Source organism: Hemicordylus capensis, chromosome 6, assembly GCF_027244095.1.
Source record: "Hemicordylus capensis ecotype Gifberg chromosome 6, rHemCap1.1.pri, whole genome shotgun sequence".
Taxonomy (NCBI): Eukaryota; Metazoa; Chordata; class Lepidosauria; order Squamata; family Cordylidae; genus Hemicordylus; species Hemicordylus capensis.
In genome coordinates this window covers 61,962,637-61,979,222 of record NC_069662.1, presented here as the reverse complement: position 1 = coordinate 61,979,222, position 16,586 = coordinate 61,962,637, and the positions used below count along the sequence as shown (strand labels likewise).

Here is a 16,586-nt window from a genome sequence, read left to right as displayed (position 1 = left end):
CAACCCATTCCATGCCCTCTTCTGCAAACAGGGCACTACCGGGCTGCTTGAAAGAGTTCGTGGTGCTCTTGCAATAGCTCATCAGGTTAGATCACTAGACACAGCCTAAGCCTATAGGCTGGGGTCCAAATCCCCTAGGAGCAAAACAGCTTTTTTTGCCAGAGGAAACATGTAAATATAAAGATTTCACTAACTGGTCTAAACTAACAAAGAGGCATCTTTTTAACAAAGAGGCATCTAAGAGCAGGTGTGATGCTTAAGAGCCTATTACTGCATCTTCTGCACACCTAACAGTTTAGCTACAGTCTGCCTCCATCTCCACCACCATCACAGGCTGGTATGTCCACATAAAAATAGAACACAAAAAACAAAAACACAGTGATCAGCAGAGCACAGACGGACACTGAAGTTCAGTTACACTGGGAGACCTTGATGCTTTGACATTTACCTATGTTTAAATATGGTCAATATAAATCTAAATGGCTGCAGAGGGAGGGTCTGCCCACAACTAGTGTCACTGTGAGATATAGTCTGCATGTCTCCTTTCCTTTCCAGAGAGTGATGCTCAGAAAAACTAGCAGAAAGTGTGTTTTTCTTCTAGCTTGCCCCTTAGAATGTGTTCCCCTCCCTCACCCCACTACTTGCAAACAGAGCAAGAGAAGAGCTAGTCCAACATCTGGATGGTCTTACTGTTCCTTCTGCCTGCCAAAGATATCTGGCTCTGGCTGTGTGCGCACATACATAGCTAGTGTCTTCCGAATGCCCCAGGACCCTTTTCGTTTTCTCCTGTGAAACATTACACATATGAAATCCCATTTCTCAGTACCTTGTTTTTAAAAATATGTTTCTCAATTGAAATTGAGAATCAGAGCCTAGCCTGATTTATGTCCAGGATTTAAAAAAAAAAAATCCACTTTGGGGGGACAAATTTGAACTTGCAGCAAAGTCTTGCAGTCAACCCATGGTAAATCCTGCTGTCTGGGAAAGCTCCAGGTGGCTTTAGGCAAACTACCATCTGTCAGACCTCTGCACTGGCAATATGCCGATGACACTGGTCTACCTTAAAGGGTTGTTGCAATTGTTACTGAATAAGTGTGGGCTATTCTCTGACCTCTCCACATGCTATATAATTGTGAAGCATTAGCTCGAATTCTGCTCTTCAGTTTCCTCCGCCAGCAATGGGGAAAGTGTGCCTCTATATACAAGTCTAATTGTTCATCTAATAAGCAGTGTCCATATGTGAATTCCACAGAGATCATAAAGCAGCATATCTCATCTGTGTAAAAGAAGGTGGGAGGAGGAGAGGGAAAAAGTCTGTCTCCAGCCAGTGGAAAGGAGAGTATGCCAAGAGCATATTGAAAAGCTGTCTTCAGCCAGGGCCGTCCAGTTTAACAACTCAGTTCCCTGTTCCGATTTGCACACTGGGCTCTTTGATGCAACAGAAAACTGCTTTCTCCCCGCTCCCTCCTCTCCAATCTGCCAGCACAATCCGAAGCTTGTGGATTTTTCCCCCTTGGAGGCAAGTTTATGTGAGGATATTCTCTTTGACCCGTTCATTCCATGAAGCTGTTTTTCCCCCTTCCTGTTTTCTGTCAGGAAGCTGGGGAAATGAACACAAGGTGCTCATTGCAGATCTCTGGCGGAACTCTGACTGGTGCCATTTGACAGTCAAGTGCTGCTTTTTCAAGTAACATGCTTTGCAAGCCAGTGGCAAGTTAGCATAACTCGGGCATTCGAGCCAGTAAGAAGTTGCCTTCAGTAGAAGATTGGGGGAGAAAAACAGCCTTCAGTGAGCTCCTGAGTGCCTTATGTGTCTTATGTGAGATAATAAATGTCCTCATTTTGAAAGAGCCTGGAACAAAGCTACATCTTATGCCTCATGGAGAACAGTATGGCCCAGCCCAGATGAATGCGTGTCTGATATTTACTTAGGTGTGCAGAAGATGCAGCGATTTTGTAAGTAATGAACCATTTTTAGGACCATTAGCTTTGGAAGATGTATGCTTTTTGAATTCCTTTTTCTAATAATTTCCTTCTAACATATGTTTGTTTATGGGACTTTGCTTTGTTAGGGGAACTGCAGATATTTATTTGCTGTGACTTACTCTTTGGATTCCTTTTTAAAATCAAAATGGCAGTGGTATTCTTTAATACCAGTATACTTTTAAAAGTGTTTTTCTCCAAGCTGTCACAGATCTATGTTCCTTGTTTTCTTCTCCTTTAAAGTAAATTTGAATAAAAAAGAAAGAAAGGACATATTCCTTCTCACAATTGTACTTCATTTATCTTTTTTGTTGTTGCTAATTCTATAATCCAATTAAAATCAATGGAGCACAGGGTGGGGTGGGGGCGAGAATTCATCCCAACTTAAGACACTTAAATCCCCATATCTATAAATCTAAAAAAATGATGTGAAATTGATATGAGGAATCTGATATCAGTTTGCCAGCCCAGAAACAAAATCCATATCGTAGCCCCTCACCTACGTCAGATCTCTGTTTTCTGCTACCCTTTCTGCATGGGAGTGGGAAATGGATTTTGTATCTGGGCTAGCAAATTTAAGATGCCAAAGAACATAAGCAAGAGTAACATTAAGCACTTTGTCTTGTGAAGATCTTCCAACAGTATGTGAGCAGAATATGATTCTTAAAAAGCAGACTATATGCACTCCTTAATAACTTGCATAGTTATCACTTGTGTGGTGGGGAGAAACATGCAGATATATGCACCTTTCACTATATTCGGAAACTGGGCTCTGATAACACTTGTGAACTGAGAAGCCATCATGCATATTCTATCAACATTTGTATTACATGTTCACTTTCCTTTTTTCAGAGCAAACAAGCTAGATAAGATAAACATATGATTAAAACTTTAGAGGACTGTAGACCAAAACATATTTTGAGGCCTTCAGTAATGGATATGCCTCACAGTATAATAATGGATCAGTAGCTGACATGAGGATAATTACTCAAAGTAGTCTTACTGGAATTAAAAAAATAAGTTAGGGAATGTCTGACTTGTCTTTTTAATTACAATGGGACTAATCTGAGGAATTTTCCTCATCATGCCAACCAATCTATTCACAGTTATGTGTGCCAGGCAGTCAGCCAGTGTCAAATGGTTGGGACAGTAAGACCATAAACAGTTTTGCAGCCCAAAAGGCTAGTAAATTCCATATTTTGTCAAGTTGTACCCATGACATGCCAGTTTCGTCCATAACCTGCAAGATTCTGTCCTGGTTCCTACCAATTTTTGAAATCCAAAGTTTGGGCCATGGCCTACATTATGAGTGACAAAGGTGGGTGTGCCACCAAGTTTACATCCAACCAGGAACAAAGATTGGCAGTAGTTCCTAGTTGAGTGTATCAGGGATTTCTCCGAAGAGCAATAATGCTGAACAGGCTTTCCTAAAAGATGGCTTTACAAGTTGTGATTGTTCCGTTTCTGTATCAATTTACTAGAAGCTGCCAGTACAACAGGGTAACACTTTTAAAGATCTTTTAATCTTGCCATTTTGGGGAACCTTGCAAAGCTTGCAAAGCAAAGGGTGCTTTCCAGATTACAGCTGCAACAGCTGTAAAATGCTTCGGCTTGGCAGAATTGAATTCACAACGTAATTGAAGCGTGTTGTGCAGATCCACCAGCAGGGGGAGCAGTCTTTTCTAGTTTGCCCCCAAACTCCCTAAAATGGAAACATACAGCTATTCTTGTAACAACGTTGTAGGACTAAAATGCAAGGATAAAATCCGAAACAAGGCATCGGAAATGTGAACAGCACCTTGTTGACAACTCAGGGACTACAATGCCGATACAAAGGCAATACATCGGAAATGTGAACAGCACCTTGTTGACAACTCAGGGACTACAATGCCGATACAAAGGCAATACAGAAGCACACTTCGCAGATCCATAGTGACACTGTGATAAGGGTTAATCTGGAAAGCGCCAACACAGTATTTGAGTCTCCCATCTTTGAAAGTGGAATTGGTGTCACATCGATCAGAACCTACACTGTTTTTAAAAACGGTTTCCCTGCATCTTGCTAACAATAGTGCAAGGAGCCATAGCTCAGGGGTGGAGCACAAGTTTTGCATGCATAAGGCCCCAGGTTTAATCTGTAGCATCTCAGTTGAAAGGAGCCCTGGCAGCAGTGCCTCTGCATGAGATTCTGCAGAACTGCTACCACTCAAGTAGACAATACAGGACTTTATGGGCTAGCTATGTGATTCAGCATAAGTCAGCTCCATATGTTAATAAATGATGTATTGGAGACTAACAGGTGTTACCATCTTCATCTGCAACGATAACAATGGTCTTGCTAGATTTGACGATAGGTTCATCTAAGTCCCATCAAAGCAGTCAAGTGCTTTTGGATACTAAACAAGCATAAGTCAGGGGCAACAAGTTCTGCCTCTTATCTGCGTATGTTCATCAGGGTGCTTTCCAGATCAGACCTTGCAACGGCGTCATGGTGGATCTCGGAAGTGTGCTTCCACACTTCCTGTGTTGTGACACTGTAGTCCCTAAGCTGACAGCAGGGTGCCGTTCCCATTTCTGATGCCTTGTTTTGAATTTAATCACTGTGATATAGAGCTATGACATCATGTATCTGGTGTAAAAAGGCTGCTGTTTTTTTGAGTTGCTAGTTTCCGCTATAGATGTGCACAGAAGCGGCTGGCCCAGTTTGGTTCGAGTCTGGACTGGATCAGTTCGGTCCAGCACCCCTTCAACCCCCACCCTCCAGTTCAGTTCAGTCCGGGGGGGTTGCAATTAAAAAATATAATAATAATAATTTTTTTTTTAACCTTTAGCCCCATATAGAGGTCCAAACGGGCCGAATAAAGTGGCCGAATAGGCCGCGGTGGTGATGACCGAGGCCGGCAGGGGGAGGAGGAACCTTCACAGAGCCCCATGGTGGCCAAGAGGAAAGGTAAAAAAAATCGCAACCCCCCCTAACCATTGGGGGGGTCAGTCCGAGGTCAGACCGAACCCGGGGGGGGGGTTGGTTCAACCCTGAATGGTCTAATCGAACCAGTTTGATCTCGAACAGGTTCAGGGTCGAACCTGTTTGCACAGTCCTAGTTTCTGCGAGACTGCTCCCCCTGCTGTTTACGTTTCAAATGTAATTTGCCTGATGGAAGCATTTTGCATTTTACGGAGGTCCGAATGGGCCTAATAAGGCGGCCGAATGGGCTGCGTTGGTGATGACCAAGGCCGGTGGGGGGAGGGGGAACCTTCACGCCCTCCCCGGTGGCCTAGAGGAAGCCCCCCAAAGGGGCTAAAGGTAAAAAAAATGCACCCCCCTAACCATCGGGGGGGTCAGTCCGAGGTTGGACCGAACCGGGGGGTGGGTTTTGTTCAACTCTGAATGGTCAAACCGAACCAGTTCGATCTCAAACAGGTTCGGGGTCGAACCTGTTTGCACATCCCTAGTTTCTGCAAGACTGCTCCCCCTGCTGTTTACGTTTCAAATGTAATTTGCCTGAATGGAAACATTTTGCTGCTGTTGAGCAGCTTATCTGGAAAGCGCCCTGAACACTTAAACAGAACTCCCTGTGAATAAAGCTGCATCCATGGAGGCCTCCACAAATGAACAGAAACTCTGAAAAGCAGGATTTCTGATTGCATGGGTAGAGTCCTTCACACATATACCTGTACATGTGAGAGCTCTGTTCAGGTGTTTAAATGAGTGTATTTAAGCTTATTATTTTACTTTTAAAAAAAAAACATTTATCTCCCGCTCTTCTGCCAAGGAGCCCAGAATGGTATATGTGGTTATGTTTATCCTCACAACAACCCTGTGGTGTAGGTTAGAGGCAGAGCTTGCAGTCCCCAATCTCTCCATATTCATTATCCATAGATGACTGGATGCCTGAGCAGTGCTCTAGTTTATGTTTTGAACAGCACCTGGTACATAGGAACATAGGAAGCTGCCTTCTACCAAGTCAGACTATTGGTCCATCTAGCTCAGTATTGTCTACACACAGACTGGCAGCGGCTTCTCCAAGGTTGCAGGCAGGAGTCTCCCTCAGCCCAGGCTTGGAGATGCCAGGGAGGGAACCTGAAACCTTCTGATTGGCCCCCATCACCTGAGGGAATATCTTATAGTGCTCACACATCTCCCATTCAAATGCAAACCAGGGTGAATCCTGCTTAGCAAAGGGGATAATTTATGCTTGCTATTACAAGCCCAGCTCCCTTCAGAGGTGTGCTGCCTAAGGGTGGGGTCCATTTAACTATCATGGCTAATAAACCTCAAGAGACCAGTTATCTCTGGTACCTGGGAGGTACCTTTGCTGATACTCAGTTTTTGTATATCAGTTGTACTCTCAGCTGTTCTAGAAAGCATAACTCCTTTCATTTTTGTTAGTTGTACAATAACCTGATTGGTTTGATCTCTTGCTGGCCATGTTTGTGCTCAGTCAACAACTGGTTTTTTAAAGGGCCATATTTTGAATTGACCACCATAACTCACTCCCTCATGAGAAGAGACACAGTTCTTTAATACTCGCCTCTCTTGTTTGAGAAGCAACAGAGGATTTGGCAGAGCTACCCTGCACCTGATTGCAGACTCCAACACATGAATCAAACCCAGGTAAAGTGGGAGTGAGTGGGCTGAAGTCAGGCAAGGAAAGGACGAGGCTGCCAAAGCATTTGTTGTTTATGCCTGTGCATGGTGGGAAAGAGAGGCCTTTGCCTGTACCTTGCTTTTTGTGAGAAAGCATCTCAAGGAGAGGTTCTTAGACTTGTGAGCTATGTCAGTGCTTTAAAAAATGAGCTAAGCCCTTGGTTTCCTTAGTCACTATTTTTAGTAGTCTATAGTAAAGGGGCATCATTTGCCTCAAACAGGGGGAGTTGAGGAGTGGTGTCCCTACACTATTATTATTAATTTATTTCTTGTTTACACATTCAGACAGGTGTTATTGACTGGTTTGTTTTATCCAGACATCGAGTCCTTCCCAAGGACCTGGGATGCCAGAATTTTATTGTCAATTGTTATAGATATCATTGCAGAATATCATTATTATTATTATTATTATTTTACATTTATATCCCGCTCTTCCTCCAAGGAGCCCAGAGCGGTGTACTACATACTTGAGTTTCTCCTCACAACAACCCTGTGAAGTAGGTTAGGCTGAGAGAGAAGTGACTGGCCCAGAGTCACCCCAGCTAGTATTTGGCTGAATGGGGATTTGAACTCGGGTCTCCCCGGTCCTAGTCCAGTACTCTAACCACTATACTATGCTGGCTCTCACTAGTGTAATGTTACAATGTTGGAGGTGGTACAAGTCTAAAAGCACCCATTGAGCTCAGTGGAGAGCAGCACAACCACTGCCACACCCTCCTCTGCCTACTCACCATGACAGAGTATAGGGTTTGGACTAACCAGCACCTTGCAACATCACACCCATCTCAGTATATCTACTCCTGTCAGGGAATCCACAGCAAAATTGATAGAGTCACAGCAGTTGGCGCTCTGTCACTCTCTCTGGCCTCATGTACATTTAGAACACACAAGGAGGACCTTTGATGATGGCAGCTATGAGGAAAGGCCATTTTGCACAAAAAATTTGGCCTGAGGACACTCCTAGGAAAAGACACTTGTCATCTCAGCACTCTTACTGCTACTCTGTCTCAGGATTCCACACACAAATCCCTAACAGGATCTTGTACTTCATTACTCAGCTGGGGATATAAAGACAATCCACCAAGTAAGGTAAGCAAAGATGGGAGGGATATGTCTCAAAGTAGCCCCATTCAGACGTTTAAAATAGCACCACTGTACCAGTATCTGATGGTATTATTGCACATGCACACCCAGAGAGAAAAATAGAACCAATGGGGCCAAATGACCAGGAAATGTGACAGGTACAGTCTGCAACAACACAATCGCCCAATTCAGACACTATGTTGTATTAATGTACAGATGTCTATAATACATGTGTTCGTGTGCAGCTAGGTAATTTCGGAGCCTGGACCTAGTGGGCTTATTCCCCCCCCCTGCAAAATAAGCACACACACACACACACACACACACACACACACACACACACACACCATGGTTTCTTGAGCCACTGGAATATATTGGTACATCTGTGCATGTGGGAGAGGGAGCTTCCCATTGCACGGGTAGGCAGGAACTGAGGCAGCAGTGCACACAGAGCGCTCTGCCTCAGCAAGCCCCTCCCACCCACTGAACAGCTGAAGGATCCACACACCACCTTGATCATTCACCACAAAACTACCGTGTTTACCCGAAAATAAGACAGTGTCTTATATTAATTTTAGCCCCCAAAAATGCACTAGGGCAATTAGCGGTACATCAGAAATTACTGCTAGGTCTTACTTTCGGGGTAGGTCTTACTTTCGGGGAAACAGGGTATAGTTCTGGGCCAGAGTACATTTGCAAAAAAAAAGAGAAAACAATACCCAAAGGATTCACACACCTTCTTGACCATTCACAAACCATCTGGGACACAACACATGTCTCTTTCTCCACAGTTCAAACACCCACCTGGATCACAAACCACCTTGGCCATATAATGTATTTGTAAAGGGGGGAATCATTACTTTTTGTAATTGCATTACAATTATACTGCTTTGCAGTGGTTCCGCTGCTACGTCTTGGGCAGGTTCCAGATGGTGTCCCTTGGAGACTGCTGTTCTTCAAAATCTGAACTCTTGTATGGTGTTCCTCGGGGCTCCATACTGTCTCCAATGTTGTTTAACATCTACATGAAACCGCTGGGAGAGTTCATCAGGAGATTTGGTGCAGGGTGCTATCAGTATGCTGATGACACCCAAATCTATTTCTCCATGTCAGCATGATCAAGAGAGGACATAATCTCCCTAAATGACTGCCCAGAGTCGGTGATGGGCTGGATGAGGGATAACAAACTGAGACTGAATCCAGATAAGATGAGGGTACTCATTGTACCCCCAACTGCTGTACATAACTCAACTCGAGAGACAATTTTGATCTGCCTGTTCTGGATGGGGTCACACTTCCTCAGAAGGTACAGGTACGCAATCTAGGGGTGCTTCTGGATCCAAGCCTCTCCCTGGTGTCCCAGGTTGAGGCAGTGGCCAGAAAAACCTTCTATCAGCTTCGGCTGATATGCCAGCTGTGTCCGTTTCTTGAGTTGAATGACCTCAAAACAGTAGTACATCTGCTGGTAACTTCCAGACTGGATTAATTTAATGCACTCTATGTGGGGCTGCCCTTGTATGTAGTCCAAAAACTACAGTTGGTCCAGAATGTGGCAGCCAGGTTGGTGTCTGGGTCATCTTGGAGGGACCATATTACTCACGTACTGAAGGAGTTACTCTGGCTGCCGATATGTTTCCAGGAAGGCTCAGACTGGCCCACTGAGCAGCAGGGCATTTTCCCGGTGCACCCTCAACTGGTGCGCCCTGCTGCGCTCGCTGGGCTCTCCCTGTGCCTGCTGCCCGGCTCCCCTCCCCCCTCCCATCTGGAGAGCCCCACCTCCTATCCTTCCGATTGGTCATGAGAAGTAGGCTCAGACTGCCCTTAGGGCAACAGGGCATATTCCCGGTGCACCCAACCCACCCCGCCCCACCTGGTGTGCCCCGCCCCACCCCTGCACCCCAACTCCCACCCTTAATTACCCATTCTGTTCAAAACCCAGCCCCCTCCCCACATACATTCCATCACCCTCTCAGTGCCCCCAGTCCAGCCCTGTTTCCGGGCAGAATACAAAACGCTGGTTATAACCTATAAAGCCCTAAACAGCTTGGGCTCTGGGTACTTAAGAGAATGTCTTCATTACGAACCCCACCGCCCATTGAAATCATTAGGAGAGGTCCTTCTTCAGTTGTCACCCACTCGTCTGGGGCTACTCAGGGATGAGCCTTCTCTGCTGCTGCCCCAAGGCTTTGGAATGCACTCCCTGCTGAAATAAGACTGAGCCTCCCCATCTCTGACAGCTTTTTAAAAGTCTTTAAAGACACACCTGTTCACTCAGGCTTTTAATTAATACTAGCCGGCCCGCACAGAGCATCTGTGCACTCTTTGGGGCTGGCTGTTCCCCCTGCCCTACTCTCCCTCCCCCTCCCTCCCTCCTGCCCCACTCTCTCTGGCCCCCTCCATCCTCTCTCTCCTCCTCCTTCCTGCCCCACTCTCTCTTGCTCCCTCCCCTTCCCTCTCCCTCCTGCCCCTCCCCCTCCATCATCTCCCCTCCCCCTCCGTCCTGCTCCCACCCCACTCTCTCTCTCGCCCTCCCTCTCCCTCCCACCCCTCTCTCTCACCCTCCTTCCCCTCCCTCCTAATTTTTTTAATTTTGGTTTTTAATTGTTCCGATTGTTTAATTGCTGTTTTTTGATGTTTTAATTGTTAATTATTGTTATTTTACACTGTTTTATAATTTCTGTTTTAATCTTTAACTGATTGTAATGGTTTTGTTTTAATGTAAACTGCCCTGAACCTTTCTGGGAGGTATAAAAATTGAATGAATGAATGAATGAATGAATAGAAAAATAAATAAATAAATAAAATTATACTAGTGATCCTGGGTTACATGCTTTGCATGTAGGAGTTCAGAACCACACATACCACTGCGGGTGTCCAACACCTGTAGTGCTGTACAAAAGAGTTCTTCCATGACTGCTTACTCCTACACAATCATATGTCACAATGCTACTTGCATTATTCCCAGTGCACACAACATCGCAACATGAGATTGCATAAGTGGTTGTTTTAACTTTTAATTTTCTAAATTAAAAATCAGTGAATTGACCGATCCACTTCAAATTAAAAACACAGAGTCCCCCATCCTCCCCTAAATCTGTGACCAGTATCAAAGCCCTATGCCAAGCCATTCCTGGACATCTAAAGGGTGGGACAAAAGGGGTGCTTTGCATTCTTTATGAAGGCAAATGGCAGATTCCCCTACATGGAGGTGGAATGATGGTCCTGGGGTGGGGGACTTCAGTTCTAGAAGTTTTTGTAATTTTCTGCCATGAAACAAACCACTTACAGGACTTTTAAGACCTTTTAAAAACAATTTTTAAAAATATATTAAAAATCAATGGATTAACAGATCCACTTCAATTTAAATGTGCAGAGCCCTCCCACCCTGCCCTACATGTGTACCCAATATCAAAGCCATCCCAGAAATATATAACCCCCACACAAAGGTTCTGGATGGCTCTGAGGTCGAGGCAAGCACAGGACACAAGGAGGCGGCAGCAGGGCAGAGGGCTTGCACATGTTTGGGGCAGCTAGTTCTGGCCCCTCTGTCTCCTTTAAGCCCAGCCTCTACTGCTGGGCAGCCTGTGCTGCTGGAATGCCAGGGAGGAAGGCAGAGGCCTCCACACAAGCCTCACTCACCCACCCACCCAACAGATGATTGCCAGGTGTGTGTGTTGGGGGGCTGCTGCCATGCAGGGAGAGAGAGCCTCCCGATGGCCAGCCAGGCTGCCTGGAGAAGGCATTGTGGAGCCTGTGCTGGCTGCCGTGTGGTGCTGGCTACTGGCAGTCACACTGCTGGGGCCTTCCAGAAGGGCAAGGTGGCCGGGGCCTTGGACCTCCGACCCAGGGTCCGGGCCTAATGGCACCCCTCTTTGTGTGAATGACTGTAACTGTGTTCATCTCAAAAATGAACCTGGATGCAGACCCTTCAAATGCATGGTACCAATAGGAAGTGTACTTCTATACCTGCATTCAGCATAACATGTGAATAACTGTACCTTTGTATACAAATACGAACACGGTGAATATCAACAAAAGTTCTCAAAGCTGTTTGCATAGATATAAATAAAATAAAATAAAATAAAATGGCTCCTTTCCCCCAAAAGGCTCACAGTCTTAAAAATAAACATAAGATAGAAATCAGCAACAGCCACTAGAGGGATGCTGTGCTGGGGATGGATAGGGCCAGTTGCTCCCCCCCTGCTGTGTACAGATCTGTACCTGTGTACACTGTACACTCATTATACAAGTATTGAACAGAACATGTAAATGGACCATATGTAAAGTTTAAATGCATATAAAACTAGTTGACCTGGTGCAGAGCATCTGCGCCCCTAGTTCTCCCTGTCTCTCCCCCATCTTCATTTCATTTCCCCCCCAACCCAGCCCCAGCATTCTCCCTCAGCAGGCTGGTGGCCTGGCTACCGCTTCTCCTCGCTGCCCACCAGCCGGCCTGGCCACCACTTCTCTTCTAAAGCTGGCTGGCCCAGCCGCCGCTACTCCGTAGCCTCTAGTTTGTCCCCCGCCACCACTGCCATTACCATTTTCTCACCTGCCCACCTGTTTGCTTGTTTGTTTTTACATTTATATCCCACTCTTCCTCCAAGGAGCCCAGAGCAGTGTTCTACATACTAAGGTTTCTCCTCACAACAACCCTGTGAAGTAGGTTAGGCTGAGAGAGAAGTGACTGGTCCAGAGTCACCCAGCTAGTTTCATGGCTGAATGGGGATTTGAACTCGGGTCTCCCCGGTCCTAGTCCAGCACTCTAACCACTACACCACACTGGCTCTCTTTTTATCCAGCAGCTGCTTGAACTCTTGCGAGAGTTGCCACGCATAGGATTAGTGACTGGTATGGCTAAGAGAAATATATGTAAAGATATACACTGTGACGGTTACCTTAGCATAGCTAGAATTATCTTATCACCATTTAATGCTGTGCCTTAACTCTGGAATATTACAGGAAACCATAAGTTTGACTCAAGCCAGCATTCCCCCCATCATCGAGTTGGAGAAAGCAGCCATGGGAGCAAGGCCATTTAGACTGGCCTGCAATGCTAGCACAGGGGTTTTAAGCCTGCCCTGCACACACACTGATTCCCTAATACAACCACTTCACAAAAGCTGTTATTATGAAGTATTACAAGTGTGTGTGTGTATAGATAGATAGATATAGATATAGATATAGATACACACACACACACATACACATACACACTATGGCTAATAGCAACTATGAGGAGGACATTTGCATCAGCAAACTGGCATGGGGAAAAGGTTAAGCCTCCCCCACCCAGTGCCACAACCCTGAGCCAAAACAAAGGAAGGCTGTGCCTGCTTTTTTAAAAAATAAAAAGGTATTTGGCAATCTGCTAGTAGATTTCCTGTGTCATAAGCAGTTTGGCCTTCATTTTCTAGAAATAATATGAAGAGTTTCATATACACAAAATCAACATTTGTGTGTGGGGGGGAGGTTATGGTCAGAATAATATAGCAAAGGGGAATCTCTCTCTATCAGCTTTTGACAGTCTCTCACTCTTCTAGTTCTGAAGGCCAATACTGTTTTGCTTGGAATAAACTAGGCTCCACCACCACCACCACCACCAGTTCCATCCAGTTCCATCTGAAAGCACAGAGAAACATTTGAGCTGTTGATTTCAAATAAGCTCTGTGTAGAAGCAAATGTCTTCTGCATCAAGCCTAGCGTCAGTTCAAGTAACTGCAGCAATTATATGGAGGAATCTCATCAAAAAGTCCATTGGCAATCCTATCTAGCTTCCCCTTCTGATAGAATGCCATATATGATTACTAACCACTACAAAGCAGATAAGTTCTGTTACTTACACTTTCCTCTCTGTCAGAGGCTTACAGGTACGGAGAACTTGTTAGATGTTGCGATAGTCATCAATGGCAATAGATATAAGCGCTATTCAAGCCTCATTCAGACCTTATCTAAATAGAACAGTGTAATACACCACACAAGTAGGGATGGAAATCCCATCCCACCAGCACGTCCGTCAGTCTCTTCACTCCCCCTCCCACAGGCTTATGCTTATAGCCTTTGTCTGAAGCAGCAAAGAATGTAAGTGTGATGGCAGGTGCTTCTATGACTGGCAACCAAGTCTCCTGTTCACATAAGTGCCTGCCATCATGCCTACAGCCTTCGCTGCTTCAGACAAAGGCTGTAAGCATAAGCCTGTGGGAGGGGGAGTGAGGAGACCTATGGATGTGTTGGCAGGGCAGGACTTCCGTCCCTGCATTGGACAATGTACTCGAGTACCACTGTCTTTTTTTAGAGAATATCTGAACAAGGCTTCAGACATTTACCTTGTCCTGAGGAGGAGAGCCCCTGTGAGGAGAGGGAGAGCCCCTGTGAGGAGAGTTATGAGGAGAGCCCCTGGTGGCGCAGTGGTAAAACTGCCACCCTGTAACCAGAAGGTTACAAGTTGGATCCTGACCAGGGGCTCAAGGTTGACTCAGCCTTCCATCCTTCCGAGATCGGTAAAATGAGTACCCAGAATGTTGGGGGGCAATATGCTAAATCATTGTAAACCGCTTAGAGAGCTTCCAGCTATAGAGCGGTATATAAATGTAAGTGCTATTGCTATTGCTATTGCTATTGTACGTGCATACAGGTCTCTGTACACATGTACATGTTTTTGTGGGCCAGTTTGGATGATACCTTTTTGGTCCACTACCCACACAGTTAAAAAGGAGACACGCTTAGAGCATACCCATTGCAAAGTGTTTTAGGGATGTCTCACAAAATATGTCACAACAGGCACACTCTTGGCATGTCCTCCTTTTAATCAAGTGAGCAAGAAAAGTATTGCCCAAACTGGCCCTCTGTAAATAACTATGCATGAGTTCATTTTAAAGATGGACTTTAAATTTTAAAGATGTACATTTGAAAGATGTACAGGCCTCCTCCAGTGCCGTATACAGACAGCAAGTGTATCATTGAACATGCATTGAATATAATGTGTGAACAGGGCTATAATCACACCTGAAAGCAAAGCAGATAAAGGTGAGACATGGGGCTGTGGTGTTCCTTGCCTTGATTAATAATGCAAACACTATTGTATACGAACACCACACACTTCATTATAATTGTTTGACATAAGAACTTCCAGCTTGTTCTCATGCTTGTCTTAGCCTCACCCTCTCTTAATGTCTATCTGGTTTTCTTTCTAGTCCATCTCTTAAAAGATCCTCATATCTCCCCCTCTTTACTAACCAAGCAGTCCCCTATCCTACCATACATAATAAAGAGAGACCGGCAACAGTGCAGGGAGAGAAATGAGGAAGGGGGAGGGGAATCGAATCAGCAGTAATCTGGAGAGAAAGAGGAAAAAATCCCACATGACATGAGCCAGCGTGGTATAGTAGTTAGAGTGCTGGACTAGGACCGGGGAGACCCGAGTTCAAATCCCCATTCAGCCATGAAACTAGCTGGGTGACTCTGGGCCAGTCACTTCTCTCTCCGCCTAACCTACTTCACAGGGTTGTTGTGAAGGAGAAACTCAAGTATGTAGTACACCGCTCTGGGCTCCTTGGAGGAAGAGCGGGATATAAATGTAATAATAATAATAATAATAATAATAATAATAATAATAATTGTGACTGTTCAGTGGTCTCTCGGTCTCTGTGGTGCTTGATGCAGTCGTCTAAATAGTATGAGGATGTGCTCACTCTGTGCCTGGCAACCTGACTGCTGCATCAGGGCACCATCACATTGTTCAGGTTGTGGAGGCCTTGCATTTCGTGACACAGGTTCAAGGGCCCCAGTATTCCTTGTGATGCGTTGAAGAGGTTATCTGTTCCTTTGACATGATTTGTCCTCTAATATTGCTACAAAATAAGATAGGATAACCTTTTCCTTGCCACATGAGTCCATGCTGAGCTATGATGAATGAGCCCTTGGTCGTTTTGTCATAATAGCTCTAGCTCCCATGAGCCCTTCTCATGATAAGCCTTTTGCTTATTTTTCATTTGGACTTTCCAGCAACAACAACAACAAATATTTATATACTGCTTTTCAGCAAAAGTTCCCAAAGCGGTTTACATAGAGAAATAAATAAATAAGATGGATCCCTGTCCCCAAAGGGCTCACAATCTAAAAAGAAACATAAGATAGACACCAGCAACAGTCACTGGAGGTACTGTGCTGGGGGTGGATAGGGCCAGTTACTCTCCCCCTGCTAAATAAAGAGAATCACCATGGTAAAAGGTGCCTCTTTGCCCAGTTAGCAGGGGTCATTCACTTACCATACATTCCATACATTCACTTCAGACTGCTCAATTCCATCAGCTTCGAACAAGCAAGGCAATCTTGTTCAACTAACCCTTATTGCTTACCCTATTTCCCTTTTAGCTATGGTTTGCAAACCCACTCCAAACCATAGTTTCAAACTGTAGTTTAGTAGGAAACTATAGATAAGAGGACTCAGCCGTAAAACACATGCTCTGTGTGCTAAAGCCAGTCCTTGCTATCGCCAGTTAAAAGGAGGCAACAGCAGGACTGGAAATGCTGGCCAGGGAGGAGGAATCACTGAGCCGAAGGCAATTATGGCTGCCTTTGGATGCAACATGGAAGTGCAGGCCCAGTGGAGTCATGGGTCCATGCCCCCCTCCCCCATCCGCATTCAGACGTACTGGAGAGCATTCTCTCTGCAGTCAGCAAGACTGGATGGCAGTCAGCAAGATGGCAGAGAAGTGGGGGAGTTAGCTGTACAGGCTTTCTTCTTTCATGAAGGACAGCCTGCACAGCCAATAGCAGCCAGAGTGAGGGAGGAGCTTCCTCCCTAATTCCGGTTTGGGAGAAGAGTGGTAGGACATAATGCTGGCACCGCCAAACTGGAGGTGGAGGCCAT

General features: G+C 45.3%; 1 protein-coding gene across 9 annotated transcripts in view; it reads left to right on the top strand.

Annotated features, from left to right (window-relative positions):
- Nucleotides 1–1,544: 1,544 nt before the first annotated feature.
- CSGALNACT1 (chondroitin sulfate N-acetylgalactosaminyltransferase 1) overlaps nt 1,545–16,586 on the top strand; it is a 60,078-nt gene continuing 45,036 nt past the window's right edge. For 4 of the 9 annotated variants that reach the window (XR_008309517.1, XM_053259632.1, XM_053259631.1 and 1 more), the window contains exon 1: nt 1,545–1,956. Coding sequence is in view for 1 of the 9 variants with exons in the window: in XM_053259635.1 (XP_053115610.1) it covers nt 4,871–4,933 (63 nt within the window). In the remaining 8 variants the exon portion in view is untranslated. Of the gene's footprint in view, nt 1,957–4,814; nt 4,934–7,645; nt 7,721–16,586 lie in introns of those variants that run through there. The other 5 variants (XM_053259635.1, XM_053259633.1, XM_053259630.1 and 2 more) reach the window with 5 other exon arrangements.